Here is a 17279-nt window from a genome sequence, read left to right as displayed (position 1 = left end):
TTTATAGTAGAATGATTTATAATCCTTTGGGTATATACCCAGTAATGGGATTGCTGGGTCAAATGGTATTTCTGGTTCTAGATCCTTGAGGAATTGCCACACTGTCTTCCACAATGATTGAACTAATTTACACTTTCAACAGCAGTGTAAAAGTGTTCCTATTTCTCCACATCCTCTCCAGCATCTGTTGTTTCCTGACTTTTTAATGATTGCCATTCTAACTGGTGTGAGATGGTATCTCATTGTGGTTTTGATTTGCATGTCTCTCATGACCAGTGATGATGTGTTTTTTTTTTTTCATATGTTTGTTGACTGCATAAATGTCTTTTGAGAACTGTCTGTCCATATCCTTTGCCCACTTTTTGATGGGGTTGTTTTTTTCTTGTAAATTTAAGTTTTTTTGTAGATTCTGGATATTAGCTCTTTGTCAGATGGAGAGATTGCAAAAATTTTCTCCCATTTTATAGGTTGCCTGTTCATGCTGATGATAGTTTCTTTTGCTGTGCAGAAGCTCTTTAGTTTGATTAGATCCCATTTGTCAATTCTGGCTTTTGTTGCCATTGCTTTTGGTGTTTTAGTCATGAAGTCTTTGCCCATGCGTATGTCCTGAATGGTATGGCCTAGGTTTTCTTCTAGGGTTTTTATCTTTTTAGATTTTACATTTAAGTCTTTAATCCATCTTGAGTTAATTTTTGTATAAGGTGTGAGGAAGGGATCCAGTTTTGGTTTTCTGCATATGGCTAGCCAGTTTTCCTAACACCATTCATTAAATAGGGAATCCTTTCTCCGTTGCTTGTTTTTGTCAGGTTTGTCAAAGATCAGATGCTTGTAGATGTGTGGTGTTATTCCTGAGGCCTCTGTTCTGTTCCATTGGTCTATGTATCTGTTTTGGTACCAGTACCATGCTGTTTTGGTTACTGTAGCCTTGTAGTATAGTTTGAAGTCAGGTCGGGTGATACCTCCAATTTTGTTCTTTTTGCTTAGGATTGTCTTGGCTATGCAGGCTCTTTTTTGGTTCCATATAAAATTTAAAGTAGTTTTTTCTAATTCTGTGAAGAAAGTCAATGGTAGCTTGATGGGGATAGCATCTTGTTTCTATCAATTACCCTATGGTAAAATTGGTTTCATTATATAGCACTGCAGTTTCCATGAACCTATCGATGACATTAAGTGAGGACTCTATTTAACATTGTAACATAATTAAAAGGAATTCCAATTCTAAGCCCTTGGTTCACACTAGAACACTCCCAAAGGTGTACTTCCTGTTGCAAGAAAAAGAACTAGGCAGTAGAACACTTCTAGGAGAATTTTCAATCTGGTGAGTTTCAGATTCCATATCTAGTGGAGTATACTCGCCAACTGCTCTATGTGCTAGGGATGGATAATTTAAAGCATTTTTCTTTAAAGTATAATAAGGACATGTGGCAATAGCTATGAGACACACTCCTGGATGAGACGTGAGTAGGCAAGACATTTATTCACTCATGATATAACAGTGCAAAGTGTGCCTACAGTATACAAAGTAAACTCACAACTCATCAAAACTAAAACTTTTTACAATGTGCAATACATGTAGGGATATTAATTCAATATATAAATGTCACATGTCTCCCAAATGTCACCCAGCCTTTCTGTTATTTCTTAAAATATACAAGTCAATATTACCAGAGAAAAGAAAAGAAAAAAAAATCCCATTATTTTATCTTAAACTTATGTATACTTCTCTAAAGATTCTTAGGCTTGTAAGGAATGAGATTTAAGTCTATTTTTAGATGTTAGCATTCTGGACTGACTTGCAGGCTGTGGAAACACAAGACAGTTGGTCACATGACTAAATGAAATGGGACTGGCTGCTACAGGCGAGGGATAAAACTGAGAGAGAGGAATCTGAGATTTTTCAGTCTCTTAAATATTAACCTATGTCTTGTTAGAATTCATATATTTCTCTCACTAAACCTGTGCTATCAGGGTCATTGTTAGGTTTATTAACAATATTTTACTTTGACACAGCAAAACATTTAATAGCATTCAATATAAAGGTAAATATCAAAATATCTAGGACAATAATGAGTTATGCATTATACTAATTGTACTCACGCCTTCCTGTGAAGTCCACATTTTTAAAAAAATATATTATTGCATATGAAACCACAAACAGGCATTCTGATTTCAGCACATTCTTACTCAAAACAGTATATACAGTCCTATTAGAGTCAGAGCATACTATACAGATCCATGCATGGGATCTATAGTGGTGAAGGTCCCAGGTGTACAGCACATATGTACACTTCTATATCACATCTCGTGGCAGAGGCATGCTTTCTCAGCAGGTGTCAAGGGTCTCCCATGCCAGTGAAAGGGAAACAGAGGGCATACAGATGTTCTGTCCTAGGCCGCTTCTTCAGCAGAACAGTCAATTCCTGCATAAGTAAACTTCTCATAAAGCGTGGTATTCACGTAGGTCTGGAAGAATGAGAATGGTTCAGAGACATAGGCTACTTTGATTCCATCTCTGCCAGTGGCAGTTACAGCAATACCTTGGTTTTCTTTGTTTCAACTCAAAATACTAAGAACTTGGGGGATACTTTTCTGTCCTCAGTCCCTCTGTTGTATTTGATGACTTTCTTCCTAAAATGCATCCCCTTGCCTTCTGCAAGTAAGATTTAATACTGTATCCTCAGTTTCTGAGCTTGCCTTTCTCACAGTGTCTTATTGGTACCTCCTAATGTGTTCAGCTTCTCTCGGGTTCCTTCCCCTGTCTGAATCTCATCTTCACATCTCTCTATGTGATCTCACCTGCATCTCTAGTTGAATTACCATTTGGGTTTTGACTATTTCTTTAAACTACATTTACTTTTCTTTTGACTCCCAGATCAGTATAGCCAACTAACTTCTAGAAATTTTTATGGAATTCCTGACCCTCCTCATAGTAACCTGCAGGTCAAGCTCTGTTGTCTACTTGCTGTGTGTCCTCAGTCAAGTCACCCACTTCTGAGTCTATTTCTTCATCTATAAAATTAAAAGGTCAGGCTATATGACTAAAATTCCTTCTAGCTCTAATAGGCTAATTCTGTATGTTATTCCAGTGTGTACATGACTATATCCTGTATAGAAATCTTATTTCACCCCAAAATTGTAACTTCTTCCAAGTTGCGGGAGTTGGGGGATATCCTTTGTTTCTATAATACTTAGGGCCATGTCAAGAAGAACTTCTTCAATTGTTTCAATGTTTTTTATGAACCACCCTGGGCACATCAGGAATTCCAATTAAAGATCTCCTGCCTGACTTTAATACTCACCTTTCGTTCCTCCAACATTCTGTTTAAGGACACCAATATCTGGGCAAATGACGGCCTCTCATAAGGCTTCTCCCGCCAGCATTGTCTCATTAGATCAAACCTTCGAACGCAAAGAATTAAAGGGTTAATTCTATAACTGTGCTTCAGTCCTGGGCATAGCAGGAAAAGAGAAAAGAGAAGGAAGCCAACCAATGCATGGTTATAAAGCTTAACTAGCAGAAGACAAAAGTACAGCACCTGGGAAGTTTCTACTAGGCCTCCCACCTCCCTAAGCAAGTCCCATTTCATCTCCCCATAGATTGAGTTCCTACCCTGGGTACTGTTTCTGCAGGATCTTGGCCTCAGCTATTACAATCATCTAGAAAGAACTGGGTATGTGTCTATAGCAGCATTTCCCTTGGAATGCTGCATCTTTCAAAATGTTAGTGTCTCTTAAAAGGCCCATGCTCAAACTTGTAAAATGGCACCCATTGTATCCCCCTTTAAGAGGGAGGACTTTTAGAAGCACTGTCATTAAAAACAAAGCCTGTTTAACCAGGTGCTATGGACTCAATGTTCATGCCACCCAAAAATCATGTGTTGAAACCATGTGATGGTGTTTGAAGGTAGGTCCTTTGGAAGGTGATTAGGTCATAAGGGTAGAACCCTCATGAATGGATTCGTGCCCTTACAGAAAAGGCCTCAAAGAGCTCTTTTGCTCCTTGTACCACATGAGGACACAGCAGAAAGATGGCCATCTATGAACCAGGAAATGGCTCATGGCCACCAAATCTGCCAATGCTTTCATCTTGGATTTCCCACCTTTCAGAACTGTGAGAAATACATCTCTGTTGTTTATAAGCCACCAAGTTTATGGTATTTTGTTACAGCAGTCGGAAATGACTAAGACAACAGGTTTAACACAAAGTTGCCAACTTAATTGGCCACAGAACTCCTTTCCCCTTGTATCATGTATTTATATCTTGCACAACACGTGAACATAGTTTGGGAAACATTGACTTAAGACAGTGCTTTCTCAATTGTGCTCAGAACTCCTCGTGTGATTAAAATGCAGATTTCTGGAACCTGCCCTAGACTTATAGAATCGATGACTGACAGCGGGGATCAAGAGCCCACATGCTGAACAAATGACTCCAGGGAACCCTATGTGCATAGAAGGCTATCAACCATTGGTTTAGGGTGTCATATCCCAGAACAGCTTATACTTTAACATAAGTTTCTTAAAGACTAAAAAATCTTCTCACCCCTTATGAAGTGAATCTCAAAAGGTAGAATTTTAGGGACTGTCTAGTGATGGTCCAACTATGTCCAGGTTTTTCCAGGATGGTATGTATGCTTCTTATTCCAGTGATATTATTAACACCCTCCCTCACTCTTAGAAGTAGCCCCATTTAGACAATAAATTATTTGTTCAACCTAGAGCCTTGTAGTCTTCAGACATGCCAGTTAGCTTCTACCATGGATAGTGCTGGGAATGGTGGTATCACTACAGGTCATTATATTTCCCCTTGGAAAAAATCTTACTTTTGAAAGTAATCTTAGCAGAAGCAAGGTTCTAGGCAAGAAAATGTATCTTTATTTAAAAAAATTTTTTTTTATTATAAGTCCTGTGATACATGTGGAGAATGTGCAGGTTTGTTATATCCGTATACAAGTGCCATGGCGGTTTGCTGCACCCATCAACCCCTCATCTACATTAGGTATTTCTCCTAATGCTATCCTATCCCCCAACCTGCCGACAGGCCCTGGTGTGTGATGTTTCCTTCCCTGTGTCCATGTGTTCTCGCTGTTCAATTCCCACTTGTGAGTGAGAACATGTGGAGTTGGTTTTCTTTTGTTAGTTTCTAGCTTCATCCATGTCCCTGAAAAGGACATGAACTCATCCTTTCTTATGGCTGCATAGTATTCCATAGTATATATGTACCACATTTTCTTGATCCAGTTTATCATTGAACAGTGCCACAATAAACCTATGTGTGCATGTGTCTTTATAGTAGAATGATTTATAACCCTTTGGGTATATACCCAGTAATGGGATTGCTGGGGCAAATGGTATTTCTGGTTCTAGATCCTTGAGGAATTGCCACACTGTCTTCCACAATGGTTGAACTAATTTACACTCCCACCAACAGTGTAAAAGTGTTCCTATTTCTCCACATCCTCTCCAGCATCTGTTGTTTCCTGACTTTTTAATGATTGCCATTCTAATTGGTGTGAGATGGTATCTCATTGTGGTTTTGATTTGCATTTCTCTAATGACCAGTGATGATGATCTTTTTTTCATATGTTGGCTGCATAAATGTCTTCTTTTGAGAAGTGTCTGTCCATATCCTTTGCCCACTTTTTAATGGGGTTGTTTTTTCTTGTAAATTTGTTGAAGTTCTTTGTGGGTTCTGGATATCAGTCCTTTGTCAGAAGGATAGATTGCAAACATTTTCTCCCATTCTGTAGGTTGCCTGTTCACTCTGATGATTGTTTCTTTCGCTGTGCAGAAGCTTTTTAGTTTAATTAGATCCCATTTGTCAATTTTGGCTTTTGTTGCCATTGCTCTTGATGTTTTAGTCATGAAGTCTTTTGCCTGTGCCTATGTCCTGAATGGTATTGTCTAAGTTTTCTTCTAGGGTTTTTATGGTTTCAGATCTTACATTTAAGTCTTTAATCCATCTTGAGATAATTTTTGTATAAGGTGTAAGGAAGAGGTCCAGTTTCAGTTTTCTGCATATAGCTAGCCAGTTTTCCCAACATCATTTATTAAATAGGCAATCCTTTCCCCATTGTTTGTGTCAGGTTTGTCAAAGACCAGATGGTTGTAGATGTGTGGTGTTATTCCTGAGGCCTCTGTCCTGTTTCTTTGGTATCTCTGTTTTGGAACTAGTACCATGCTGTTTTGGTTATTGTAGCCTTCTAGTACAGTTTGAAGTCAGGCAGTGTGATGCCTTCAGTTTTGTTCTTTTTGCTTAGGATCATCTTGGCTATGCAGGCTCTTCTTTGGTTCCATATGAAATTTAAAGTAGTTTTATCTAATTCTGTGAAGAAAGTCAGTGATAGCTTGATAAGGATAGCACTGAATCCATAAATGACTTTGGGCAGTATGGCCATTTTCACAATATTGATTCTTTCTATCCATGAGCTTGGAATGTTTTTCCATTTGTTTGTGTCCTCTTATTTCCTTGAGCAGTGGTTTGTAGTTCTCCTTGAATAGGTCCTTCACATCCCTTGTAAGTTGTATTCCTAGGTATTTTATTCTCTTTGTAGCAGTTATGAATGGGAGTTCACTCATGATTTGGCTGTTTGTCTGTTATTGGTGTATTGGAATGCTGTGATTTTTGCACATTGATTTTGTGTCCTGAGACTTTGCTGAAGTTGCTTATCTGGGCTGAGACAATGGGGTTTTCTAAATCACAGTCACGTCATCTGCAAACAGACAATTTGACTTCCTCTCTTCCTACTTGAATAACCTAATATCTTTATCTTGCCTGATTGCCCTGTCCAGAACTTCCAATACTATGTTGATGAATAGGAGTGGTAAGGGAAGGCATCCTTGTCTTAGGCCAGTTTTCAAAGGGAATGTGTCCAGCTTTTTCCCATTCAGTATGATATTGGCTGTGGGTTTGTCATAAATAGCTCTTATTATTTTGAGATACATTCCATCAATACCTAGTTTACTGAGAGTTTTTAGCCTGAGGGGGTGTTGAATTTCCTTGAAGGCTTTTTTGCATCTATTGAGATAATCATGTGGTTTTTGTCATTGGTTCTGTTTAGATGATGGATTATGTTTATTGATTCACGTCTGTTGAACCAGCCTTGCATCCCAAGGATGAAGCCGACTTCATCATGATGGATGTGCTGCTGGATTTGGTTTGCCAATATTTTATTGAGGATTTTAGCATCAATGTTCATCAGGGATATTGGCCTGAAATTTTCTTTTTTGTTGTGTCTCTGCCAGGTTTTGGTATCAGGATGATGCTGACCTCATAAAATGAGTTAGTAAAGATGCCTCTTTTTCTATTGTTTGGAATAGTTTCAGAAGGGATGGTACCAGCTCCTCTTTGTACCTCTGGTAGAATTCGGCTGTGAATCCACCTGGTCCTGGACACTTTTTAAGCTATTCATTACTGCCTCAATTTCAGAATTTTTATTGGTCTATTCAGGGATTTGACTTCTTCCTGGTTTAGACATAGGAGGGTGTATGTGTCCAGGAATTTATAGTATTCTCTCATGGTAGTTTATATTTCTATGGGATTGGTGGTGATATCTCCTTTACCATTTTTTATTGCATCTATTTGATTCTTCTCCCTTTTCTTTATTAGTCTGGCTAGCAGTCTATTTTGTTGATCTTTTCAAAAAACCAGCTCCTGGATTCATTGATGTTTTTGAAGGATATTTTGTGTCTATCTCCTTCACTGCTGCTCTGATCTTAGTTATTTCTTGTCTTCTGCTAGCTTTTGAATTTGTTTGCTGTTGCTTCTCTAGTTCTTTTAATTGTGATGTTAGGGTGTCGATTTTAGGTCTTTCCTGCTTTCTCTTGTGGGCATTTAGTGCTATAAATGTCCCTCTACACACTGCTTTAAATGTGTCCCAGAGATTCTGGTATGTTTTGTCTTTGTTCTCACTGGTTTCAGAGAACATCTTTATTTCTGCCTTCATTTCGTTATTTACCCAGTAGTCATTCAGGAGCAGGTTGTTCAGTTTCCATGTAATTGTGTGGTTTTGAGTGAGTTTCTTAATCCTGAGTTCTAATTTGATTGCTCTGTGGTCAGAGAGACTGTTATGGTTTCCGTTCTTTTGGATTTGCTGAGGAATGTTTTACCTTCAATTATGTGGTCAATTTTAGAGTAACTGCAATGAGGTGCTGAGAAGAACATATATTCTGTTGATTTGGGGTGGAGAGTTCTGTAGATGTCTATTAGGTCCACTTGTTCCAGAGATGAGTTGAAGTCCTGAATATCCTTGTTAATTTTCTGTTTTGTTGATCTGTCTAATATTGACAGTGGGGAGTTAAAGTCTCCCACTATTATGTGGCAGTCTAAGTCTCTTGGTAAGTCTCAAAGAACTTGCTTTATTAATCTGGGTGCTCCTGTATTGGGTACATATATATTTAGGATAGTTAGCTCTTCTTGTTGTATTGATCCCTTTACCATTATGTAATGGCCTTCTTTTTCTCTTTTGATCTTTGTTGGTTTAAAATCTGTTTTATCAGATGGCAACCCCTGCTTTATTTTGCTTTCCATTTGCTTGGTAAATATTCCTCCATCCCTTTATTCTGAGCCTGTGTGTGCGCACGTGAGATGGGTCTCCTGAATACAGCAGACTGATGGGTCTTGACTCTATCCTATTTCCCAGTCTGTGTCTTTTAGTTGGGGCATTCAGCCCATTTACATTTAAGGTTAATATTATTATGTGTGAATCTGATCCTGTCATTATGATGCTAGCTGGTTATTTTGCCTGTTAGTTGATGCAGTTTCTTTGTAGCATCCATGGTCTTTAGATTTTGGTGTATTTTTGCAGTGGCTGCTACCAGGTTTTCCTTTCCATGTTAGTGCTTCCTTCAGGAGCTCTTGTAAGGCAGGCCTGGTGGTGACAAAATCCCTTAGCATTTGCTTGGCTGTAAAGGATTTATTTCTCCTTCACTTATGAAGCTTAGTTTGGCTGGATATGAAATTCTGGGTTGAAAATTCTTCTCTTTAAGAACGTTGAATACTGGCCCCCACTCTCTTCTGGCTTGCAGGTTCGCTGTTAGTCTGATGGGCTTCCCTTTGTGGGTAACCTGACCTTTCTCTGGCTGCACTTAACATGTTTTCTTTCATTTCAACCTTGATTAATCTGATGATTATGTGTCTTGGGGTTGTTCTTCTCGAGGAGTATCTTTGTGGTGTTCTTTGTATTTCCTCAGTTGAATGCTGACCAGTCTTACCAGGTTGGGGAAGTTCTCCTGGATAATAGCCTGATGAGTGTTTTCCAGCTTGGTTTCGTTCTCCCTGTCACTTTCAGGTACACCAATCAAACATAGGTTTGGTCTTTTCACATAGTCCCATATTTCTTGGAGGCTTTGGTCATGCCTTTTCATTTTTTTCTCTAATCTTGTCTTCATGCTTTATTTAAGTTTATCTTCAATATCTGATATCCTTTCTTCCACTGGATCCATTCAGCTACTGCTACTGTGTATGCTTCCATGCTGTGTTTTTTAGCTCCATCAGGTCATTTATCTTCTTCTCTAGAAACTGGTTATTCTAGTTGCAATTCATCTAACCTTTTATCAATGTTCTTAGCTTCCTTGCATTGGGTTAGAATATGCTCCTTTAGCTTGAAGGAGGTTGTTATTACCCACCTTCTGAAGCCTACTTCTGTCAATTTGTCAAACTCATTCTCCATTCAGTTTTGTTCCCTTGCTGGCGAGGAGTTGTGATCCTTTGACGGAGAAGAGGCGTTCTGGTGTTTGGAATTTTCAGCCTTTTTGCACTGGTTTCCCCCCATTTTTGTGGATTTATCTACCTGTGATCTTCGGATGGGGTTTTGGTGTGGAGGTCCTGTTTGTTTTCCTTCTGACAGTCAGGCCCCTCTGCTGAAGGTCTGCTGGAGTTGGCTGGAGGTCCACTGCAGACCCTGTCTGCCTGGGTAGCACTAGCAGAGGCTGCAAAACAACAAAGATCACTGCCTGTTCCTTCCTATGGAAGGTTTGTCCCAGAGGGGCACTTGCCAGACGCCAGCCAGTGCTCTCCTGTAGGAGGTGTCTTGTCAACCCCTGCTGGGCTAGGAGGTGTCTCCCAGTCAGGAGGCACAGGGGTCAGGGACCCACTTGAGGAGGCAGTTTGTCCCTTAGCAGAGCTTGAGTGCTGTGCTGGGAGATCTGGTGCTCTCTTCAGAGGTGGCAGGCAGGAACATTTAAGTCTGCTGAAGCTATGCCAATAGCGGCCCCTACCACTAGGTACTTTGTCCCAGGGAGATGGGAGTTTTATCTATAAGCCCTTGACTGGTGCTGCTGCCTTTCTTTCAGAGATGCCCTGCCCAGAGAGCAGGAATCTAGAGACGCAGTGGCTTTGCAGAGCTTGGTGGGCTCTGCCCAGTTTGAACTTCCCTGGGGCTTTGTTTACACTGTGAGGAGAAAACAGCCTACTCAAGCTTCAGTAATCAGGGATACCCCTCCCCCAACCAAGCTGGAGCATCCCAGGTTGACTTCATACTGCTGTGCTGGCAGCAAAGAATTTAAAGCCAGTGGATCTTAGCTGGGTGGGATCCACTGAGCTAGACTACTTGGCTCCCTGGCTTCAGCTCCCTTTCCAGGGGAGTGAATGGTTCTGTCTCTCTGGTGTTCCAAGTGCCACTGGGGCAAGGAAAAAAAGCTAAAAAAAAAAACTCCTGCAGCTAGCTCAGTGTCTCCCTAAACGGCCACCCAGTTTTGTGCTTGTAACCCATGGCCCTGTTGGCATAGGCACCAGAGGGAATCTCCTCTTCTGCGGGTTGCAAAGACGGTGGGAAAAGCTTAGTATCTGGGCTGGAATGCACCATTCCTCCCAGCAGAGTTTCTCGACCCCTTGTACTTCCTGGGTGAGGTGACACCCCACCCTGCTTCAGCTCACCCTCCGTGGGCTGCACCCACTTTCTAACCAGTCCCAATGAGATGAGCTGGGTACCTCAGTTGGAAATGCAGAAATCACTTGCCTTCTGAGTTGATCTCGCTGGGAGCTGCAGACCAGAGCTGTTCCTTTTCAGCCATCTTGCCAGCCCAAAAATGTATCTTTCTTAATGAACAGCTTTGAAATCTTAATGAAAAACTTCACGAATTTATTTCAGGATTTTCTACATTTGTTGCCCTTCCTCATTTCAACCTTCCCGAGAATCATTAAATGCCTCCTAAATTTCTATGTCTGTAAAGCTAATACTCCTTGTGTACTACATAACAGTATTAGTACTGGGAACCCCCCACTTTTATTCACCTATTTGGGATCTCTGTGTGTAGGTGTTTGTGTATACCAGTTAACTTTGTTAAAGTCAGCTAGCCCCAGAAACACACAAGAGGAAGGAAGTTAAGACAAAATAGCCCCAGGATGAGGCCTGACTTACACCTCATCATCACAGTTCAGGGGTTTCTCCAGTCTGTAGCCCTGGGGCAGCTTCTCATAGAGTTCTGCACAAGTCATCCCGCAGTAGGGTGTGCCTCCTGGAAGACAAACAGTGCCACTCTAAGTCCTCTCTGGCATGAAAAGCAATGCTTCCTGTCCAGGGGTTCTAAAGCTAAGGGGCCAGGAGGAAGACATGGTATGTCACAGGAGAGTGAACATGCTGCATGCCTCTCTTGGCAAACCCACCACTCATCAAAACTGGACTTACACTAAAGAGTATGCCAAAGCATCATCACTGCTTCAGGGGAAGGAACCACCCCCGGCTTCCTCAATTCAGTGCCAATTCTCTTCCCTAAGTCTCCCCACACACAGCACATCTATTATACCAATAATATTAACCTTTTTTTCTGAGAATACATGTGCAAAACGTGCAGGTTTGTCACATGTGCCACGGTGGTCTGCTGCACCTATTGACCCCTCATTAAGGCCCGCATGCATTAGGTATTTGTCCTTATTCTCTCCTTCCCCCCGACAGGCCTTGGTGTGTGATGTTCCCCTCCCTGTGTTCACATGTTATTATTGTTCAACTCCCACTTATGAGTGAGAACATGTGGTGTTTGGTTTTCTGTTCCTGTGTTAGTTTGCTGAGGAGGATGGTTTCCAGCTGCATCCATGTCCCTGCAGAGGACGTGAACTCATTCTTTTTTATGGCTGCATAGTATTCCATGGTGTGTATGTGCCACATTAAAAAGCATGAAGAATAAAATTATTACCTTTCTGTGTAGTGTCTTCTAGTTTTTTTAAATATGCAATATTGATAAAACTAGGATCAGTATACATGAAATTGTTAAAATATACATGCCAGAAAATATATAACATAGATGATACTCACCTAAGCTGACAATCTCCCATAGTAACACACCATAGGACCATCTGCAGGAGGGACAAGTGTGAAACCAACGATCAGCAAATGGAGTCACCACTCACTTTCCTGCCCCCAAAGCCAGGGAGACCCACCCTTTCTGAGAAAAGGAAATGTGACGTCTACATCCTAGGATAAGCCATTGCACACAGTGTGCGTTTCTCTCCTCTTAGCTCAATGGAAGGGTTACAACAAAGAAATAGTGTTCACTTTGCCAGAGCCCCCAAATCACTTTAACTACAGACTCCAAGGTGGTACTGTCCAAAACAGATGAAATTTGTTCTGAAGCTTGACAGATCTGAGTTAAATCCAGTCTCTGCCATCCAATACTTATGTGACCTGGAAAAAGTCGCTGAACCTCCTGGGACCTCTTAGTATATTCTTACAAAAGTGGGGACAATAATCCCTGCCTCAAAGTTATGCAGAGAAACATAAAAAGCACCTTGCACACAGTGAAGACACAGCAGTTGCCCACCCCCTCTTCATCCCCAGGCATCAGCAAAACCCCTTGGAAAAGTCACCACCCCTCTTGTGGCCTTGGCTTTTCATCCTGGAAATGGGGTGCAGGGCAAGATGACCTAAATCTCAAGCCCCCCCTTCCCTCTACCGCCAGCCTCTGATGCATCACTGCAGGCTGCAAGCAGAGACGCCCCCCACTGTCTGGCCTTATTTTGTCCCCAGCAGCTATTCTGGATTGCTTCCTCTGATCTAGGTCTGGGAGAGGAGCCACAGGAAGGCCAGTATGTGCCTTCTTCCTGTTGAGTCCAAGAATTCACAACTCGAAGCACAATGCAGAATACACAACTTCACTATGCAGAGGGAAATCCAAAACCTGCCACCAGTGATTCTGCACTCTGGAAACTGTCTACTCTGTGGCTTTATTCTATTACTTTATTTCCTGGGTTTTTTGGTTACCTTTGTTCCCAGGAGGTACAGGACATTCCTCCTTCTTTTTAAAACCTGTCAAATATATATGTTTCTGGGAGGGAAAAAAAAAAAATCCCTTGGCAATAAGCAGCTTACTCACACATCACTGTTGGTTGTGTACACACTGTAATTCAGTGACTCGATGGCCATCCAGCGCACTGGGAGCCTTCCCTGGAGAGAACAAAGTGAGATGTCACTTAAGTGGGACAGGGTCTTTATGAGGCTCTCAGCCTGCCTGAGCTGTGGCTCCACAAAGCCCATCGGGAACCTCATAGGCAGGGCAGACTCAGACATCATTGCTTTGTGTATGTCCCAGCTACATGTGTGTTTTCAAATTTCAAAACATGCAAATAGCGTAAGTCCTATTTATCTTCAGGGTTCAGCATTTTATATGAATTGAAGTGTGAGTGTGCACGCATGATAGTCAGTCATTCCTTATTCACCTTATAGCCCTCAGAGGCACTCTGAGGTTTGAAAGGGGAGACAGGCATAGACACTGAGTGAGAATGTAACTGTATTAATCATGTGGAAAAGGGAAATGGAGGCACTGGGGTAGGGTGAAGAGAACAACTGTGCCTGGAGATGATGGAGGGAGATTCTCCAGAGGACGGGACATCCCAGCATGGTTCTGTAAGATGTTTAGGTGTCATTAGGTGGATGGGAGAGGAAAGAGCATCTCTAGACGAGGGGAACAGTGTGCATATATAACAGTAGAGATTGAGATGATTTGTAGCTTACATAGTGTAGTTTACGTTGGGTTTGGAGACACATACCGATACTTTGGATGCTGGTCCTGACTGCCTCCAGGCTGTCCCCATACCTTGGCTTACTGATCCCAGGCTAGGCAAAATGAGATGTGCCTGGACGTTGTAAAGCTTGACTTTAAAGTTTTATTCCTGGTTTCCTCAAAGTCTCTATGATTTGGGGCTCCCTTCCTATCTACTCATTCAAGAATCATAAGGTTGGTCATCAAGAGGTTGATCCCTCCCTCCCAGAGATTTGTCCGAACTTGCTACACTGCATCCTTCTTGCAGGGAACTTGCTCCTCTCCAATCTTTCTTTCTTCCCCCTTCCCTCAACCTGGCCCTTTCCTCCCCAGCCCCAAGGTGCTAAAGAATACCTTTACCCTGTTTAGTCTATCGTAAGATCAAGTCAAGCGCTGATAGGTGCTCTCCCCTTGTAAATAACCCCAATATTGCAGAAATCACTGCCCTTTATGAAATGCCAAGCAAACCCATGCTAGTCTTGGGGAGCTGAGGAGAGCATCCAAATAGAAAGGGTAGGTTGTGGGGTTAACCTGTGTTATCCCTCCACCTTCTCACCCAGGGTACCCACATCCCCCAAGCGCTGGAGTAAAGCAGGAAAAAGGATTTCAGGAAGGAGATTTGAGGACACCAGGTGGTCAGGGAGGAGTTGGGAGAGCTGGAGTAGGTAGGTGAGTGATGGATTCTGCTTCTTTAAGAAAACAAGTCCACCCCTGCTCCAGAGAAGCATCTGCCTTGAGTGGGTCTGAAAAGGTTAGGGAGAAAAGCATCACCTGGAAGCCAGCCCTCGGAGGCACACGTGGCTTCTGAAAGTGCTATGTTGATAAGCATGCAGGGCCCTCGAAGAGCCAAAGGGACCCCACTTCACACCCTCATCAGAAAAGAGAGTGGAAAGATCCAAAATGATTATGTTCACTGTGGTTGTAGCTATGTGCAAGGATGTATGCTATGGAAGGCAATAAGCCAAAAATGAAAAAAATATATATGCCAAGGTGGTGAATTATGGGTGATTTCCTTTCAAAAATGTCCTTGAGTATTGTTTTATCTTCTCAGTAACTAAATAAGTGTGATGAAAATAAAGGAAGCCTGGAATTGAGAATAAATACAGGAACCTGAGCCTTGCTAAGAGACAATTTGGTGTGCCCACAAAAACAAAAAGACTGCCTATATCTCATGACAACTGGAGCCATCCCAGGAAAGCTGGGCCAAAGTAATGTTCATCAGACCTAAAAAAGGGAGAGCCATCCACCAGAGTAGATCAGAGTAGATCTGCCAGACACATGGAAAGGCTGCAGGGCTTGTCATCCCTGAGGCCCTGTGTTCTGCCCACCCAAGGAAAACAGAGGATGGTGATATTTCCTCCACACAGCTCTGACATGCAGGGATGTGGTACTTCTTCTAGGACTATGTGATTCTCGACTGGGCACCAAAAGCAGAATGAGTATCTCTCTTCCTCTAAGACTGTATGGTTAGGTTCTCCTGCAATCTTGTACTTAAAGATAAAATATTACTGTTTGGGAGAGTGGATTTGGGGCTTGAACAGTGACCACTGAAGTTTCAGTGAAGAGAGAAATCTTAGATGAGCCTGTAGAAGTTATGAATTTCTCTATAGAGCCTCCTGGTGATTTAGAAATCATTTAGTTTGTTTCCTTGATTCTTGGAAAATATGTTAATATTTTTCCTTGCTACATCGGCTGTGCATGAAAGGGGATTGTGCAAGCTCCTCAGAGGTTTCTGAGTGAGATGCCTTGGGGTCTGAACTGGATAGAACCAAGACCGCAAACCACTAGGCTTGAATATTCAATCACTTGGTCACACATGACAGTGCCTTCTTCATTAGTAATACAGACGCTGCAACCATGTTAGGAACGAACATTTAGAAAGAATGTTTCCCAGGGCACACAGTATCTACTGGGACACACAGTCAGATGCTTTAGTCACCACAGAGCACCGACAGTCTCAGAAGCGACATCAGGAGAGCGGGGAGTACCTTGGAAAGGATGCGATCAGTGTCCGTGTCCTGTACTTACCATTGTCTTTTTCACATACACCTCTTGACCTCGGGACAATCCAAAATCTGCTATTTTTGCCACATAGTTTTCACCAACTAAAATGTTTCTGGCAGCCAGATCCCTGTGGATAAACTGAAAGTTTTGAAAACATTATGTATTTTCAGCCTAATGAAAGCCCCAGGGCTGAAAACTTTGGGGAATAGGAAAGAAAACAATAGCATAAAAAAGGATTTTAAAAAGGCACAATCCAGTTCCCCTTAAAGTTCCCCTCCAAAATTCCCTGGTAATGGAATGGATTCTGCCGAATGACACACCACATCTTGGCAGAAGAATTTCAGAAAATGAACAAATAAAAAACACAGGCTGTTAAATCCTCCAGCTGTAATGTAGCGTGTCTGTTGCTGCACATGATTTAGAGGCAAACCAGGCTAAGAGAGCTTAAGGTACCTCGCTACATCTTATGAAAATTATGAAATTTTCACATTTATGAAAATTGCTAAACATATTGTCAGTATTAATTTTTATTTAAATAGATGGACTATTCACAAAGAGATTAAAATGAGGGAGATTTTAAGGAGTTAAAGAAGAGAGGTTGACAGACCCTACAAACATTGAAACTGACTTTAGAGGGCACTCCAGAGGAAAGATATTCAAAGCGAGTTCCTCTAAACAAACCTGTTTTTGGCTCAGGTAGTCCATGCCCCGGGCCACGTCGGCAGCAAAGTGGAGGAGCTGCTGGGAGGACAGTGTGGACGCAGTGCTATTGGCAATAGCGAATGCTGGGTCCGTCTCCAGCACACGGCTCTTGCGCAGGAAGTCCAGAAGGTTTCCATGGGGCGCATACTCAATGGCTAGGTACAAGTAGCCTGTGGGGAAGGAAGAGCGCATTGACTCATCGGATCAGTGGCCCTGAACAGCTGTGACATTTAAGAGATGTGCTGTGGGAATTGCCTATAAACTCCATTTTGTCTAAACAAAACACATCTAGTAACACCACCGAGGGAGCACTGGGGGACAGGAGGAAGATAGGTGACATCTTCCTGCAGTACTCAAAGGGGGCCAGGCTGGAACGCTTGGTTTTGCTCCTTCCCACTCCCTCTCCATTCCTTCCAAACATGCACTCACAGAGAGGGCTTCCTGAAATGCTTTTACCCAGTCAGTAATAACAGTAGATGAGTCAAAGCACTGTCTTCCAGATCTCAGACACGTTCTTCACATCACCTTTTCATTTGCATTCCATTTTGATCAAGGAGCTAATATGAGCCAGGCATGTTATTCCAGTCTGCCTCTAGCTA

General features: G+C 42.0%; 1 protein-coding gene across 1 annotated transcript in view; it reads right to left on the bottom strand.

The window, feature by feature from the left end:
• Positions 1–1447: 1447 nt before the first annotated feature.
• LOC105523238 (angiopoietin-1 receptor) overlaps positions 1448–17279 on the bottom strand; it is a gene marked incomplete at its 5' end in the record, with an annotated part of 37519 nt that continues 21687 nt past the window's right edge. Inside the window, 7 exons of the mRNA XM_011958018.1 lie at positions 1448–2463; positions 3300–3399; positions 11361–11457; positions 12252–12292; positions 13309–13379; positions 16003–16116; positions 16660–16850. Of these exons, the coding sequence (XP_011813408.1) occupies positions 2389–2463; positions 3300–3399; positions 11361–11457; positions 12252–12292; positions 13309–13379; positions 16003–16116; positions 16660–16850 (689 nt within the window). The remainder of the gene's footprint in view (positions 2464–3299; positions 3400–11360; positions 11458–12251; positions 12293–13308; positions 13380–16002; positions 16117–16659; positions 16851–17279) is intronic.

Source organism: Colobus angolensis, unplaced genomic scaffold, assembly GCF_000951035.1.
Source record: "Colobus angolensis palliatus isolate OR3802 unplaced genomic scaffold, Cang.pa_1.0 Scaffold455, whole genome shotgun sequence".
NCBI lineage: Eukaryota > Metazoa > Chordata > Mammalia > Primates > Cercopithecidae > Colobus > Colobus angolensis.
Note: the sequence above shows the minus strand (reverse complement) of the source record. Positions and strands in the feature narration are given on the sequence as shown.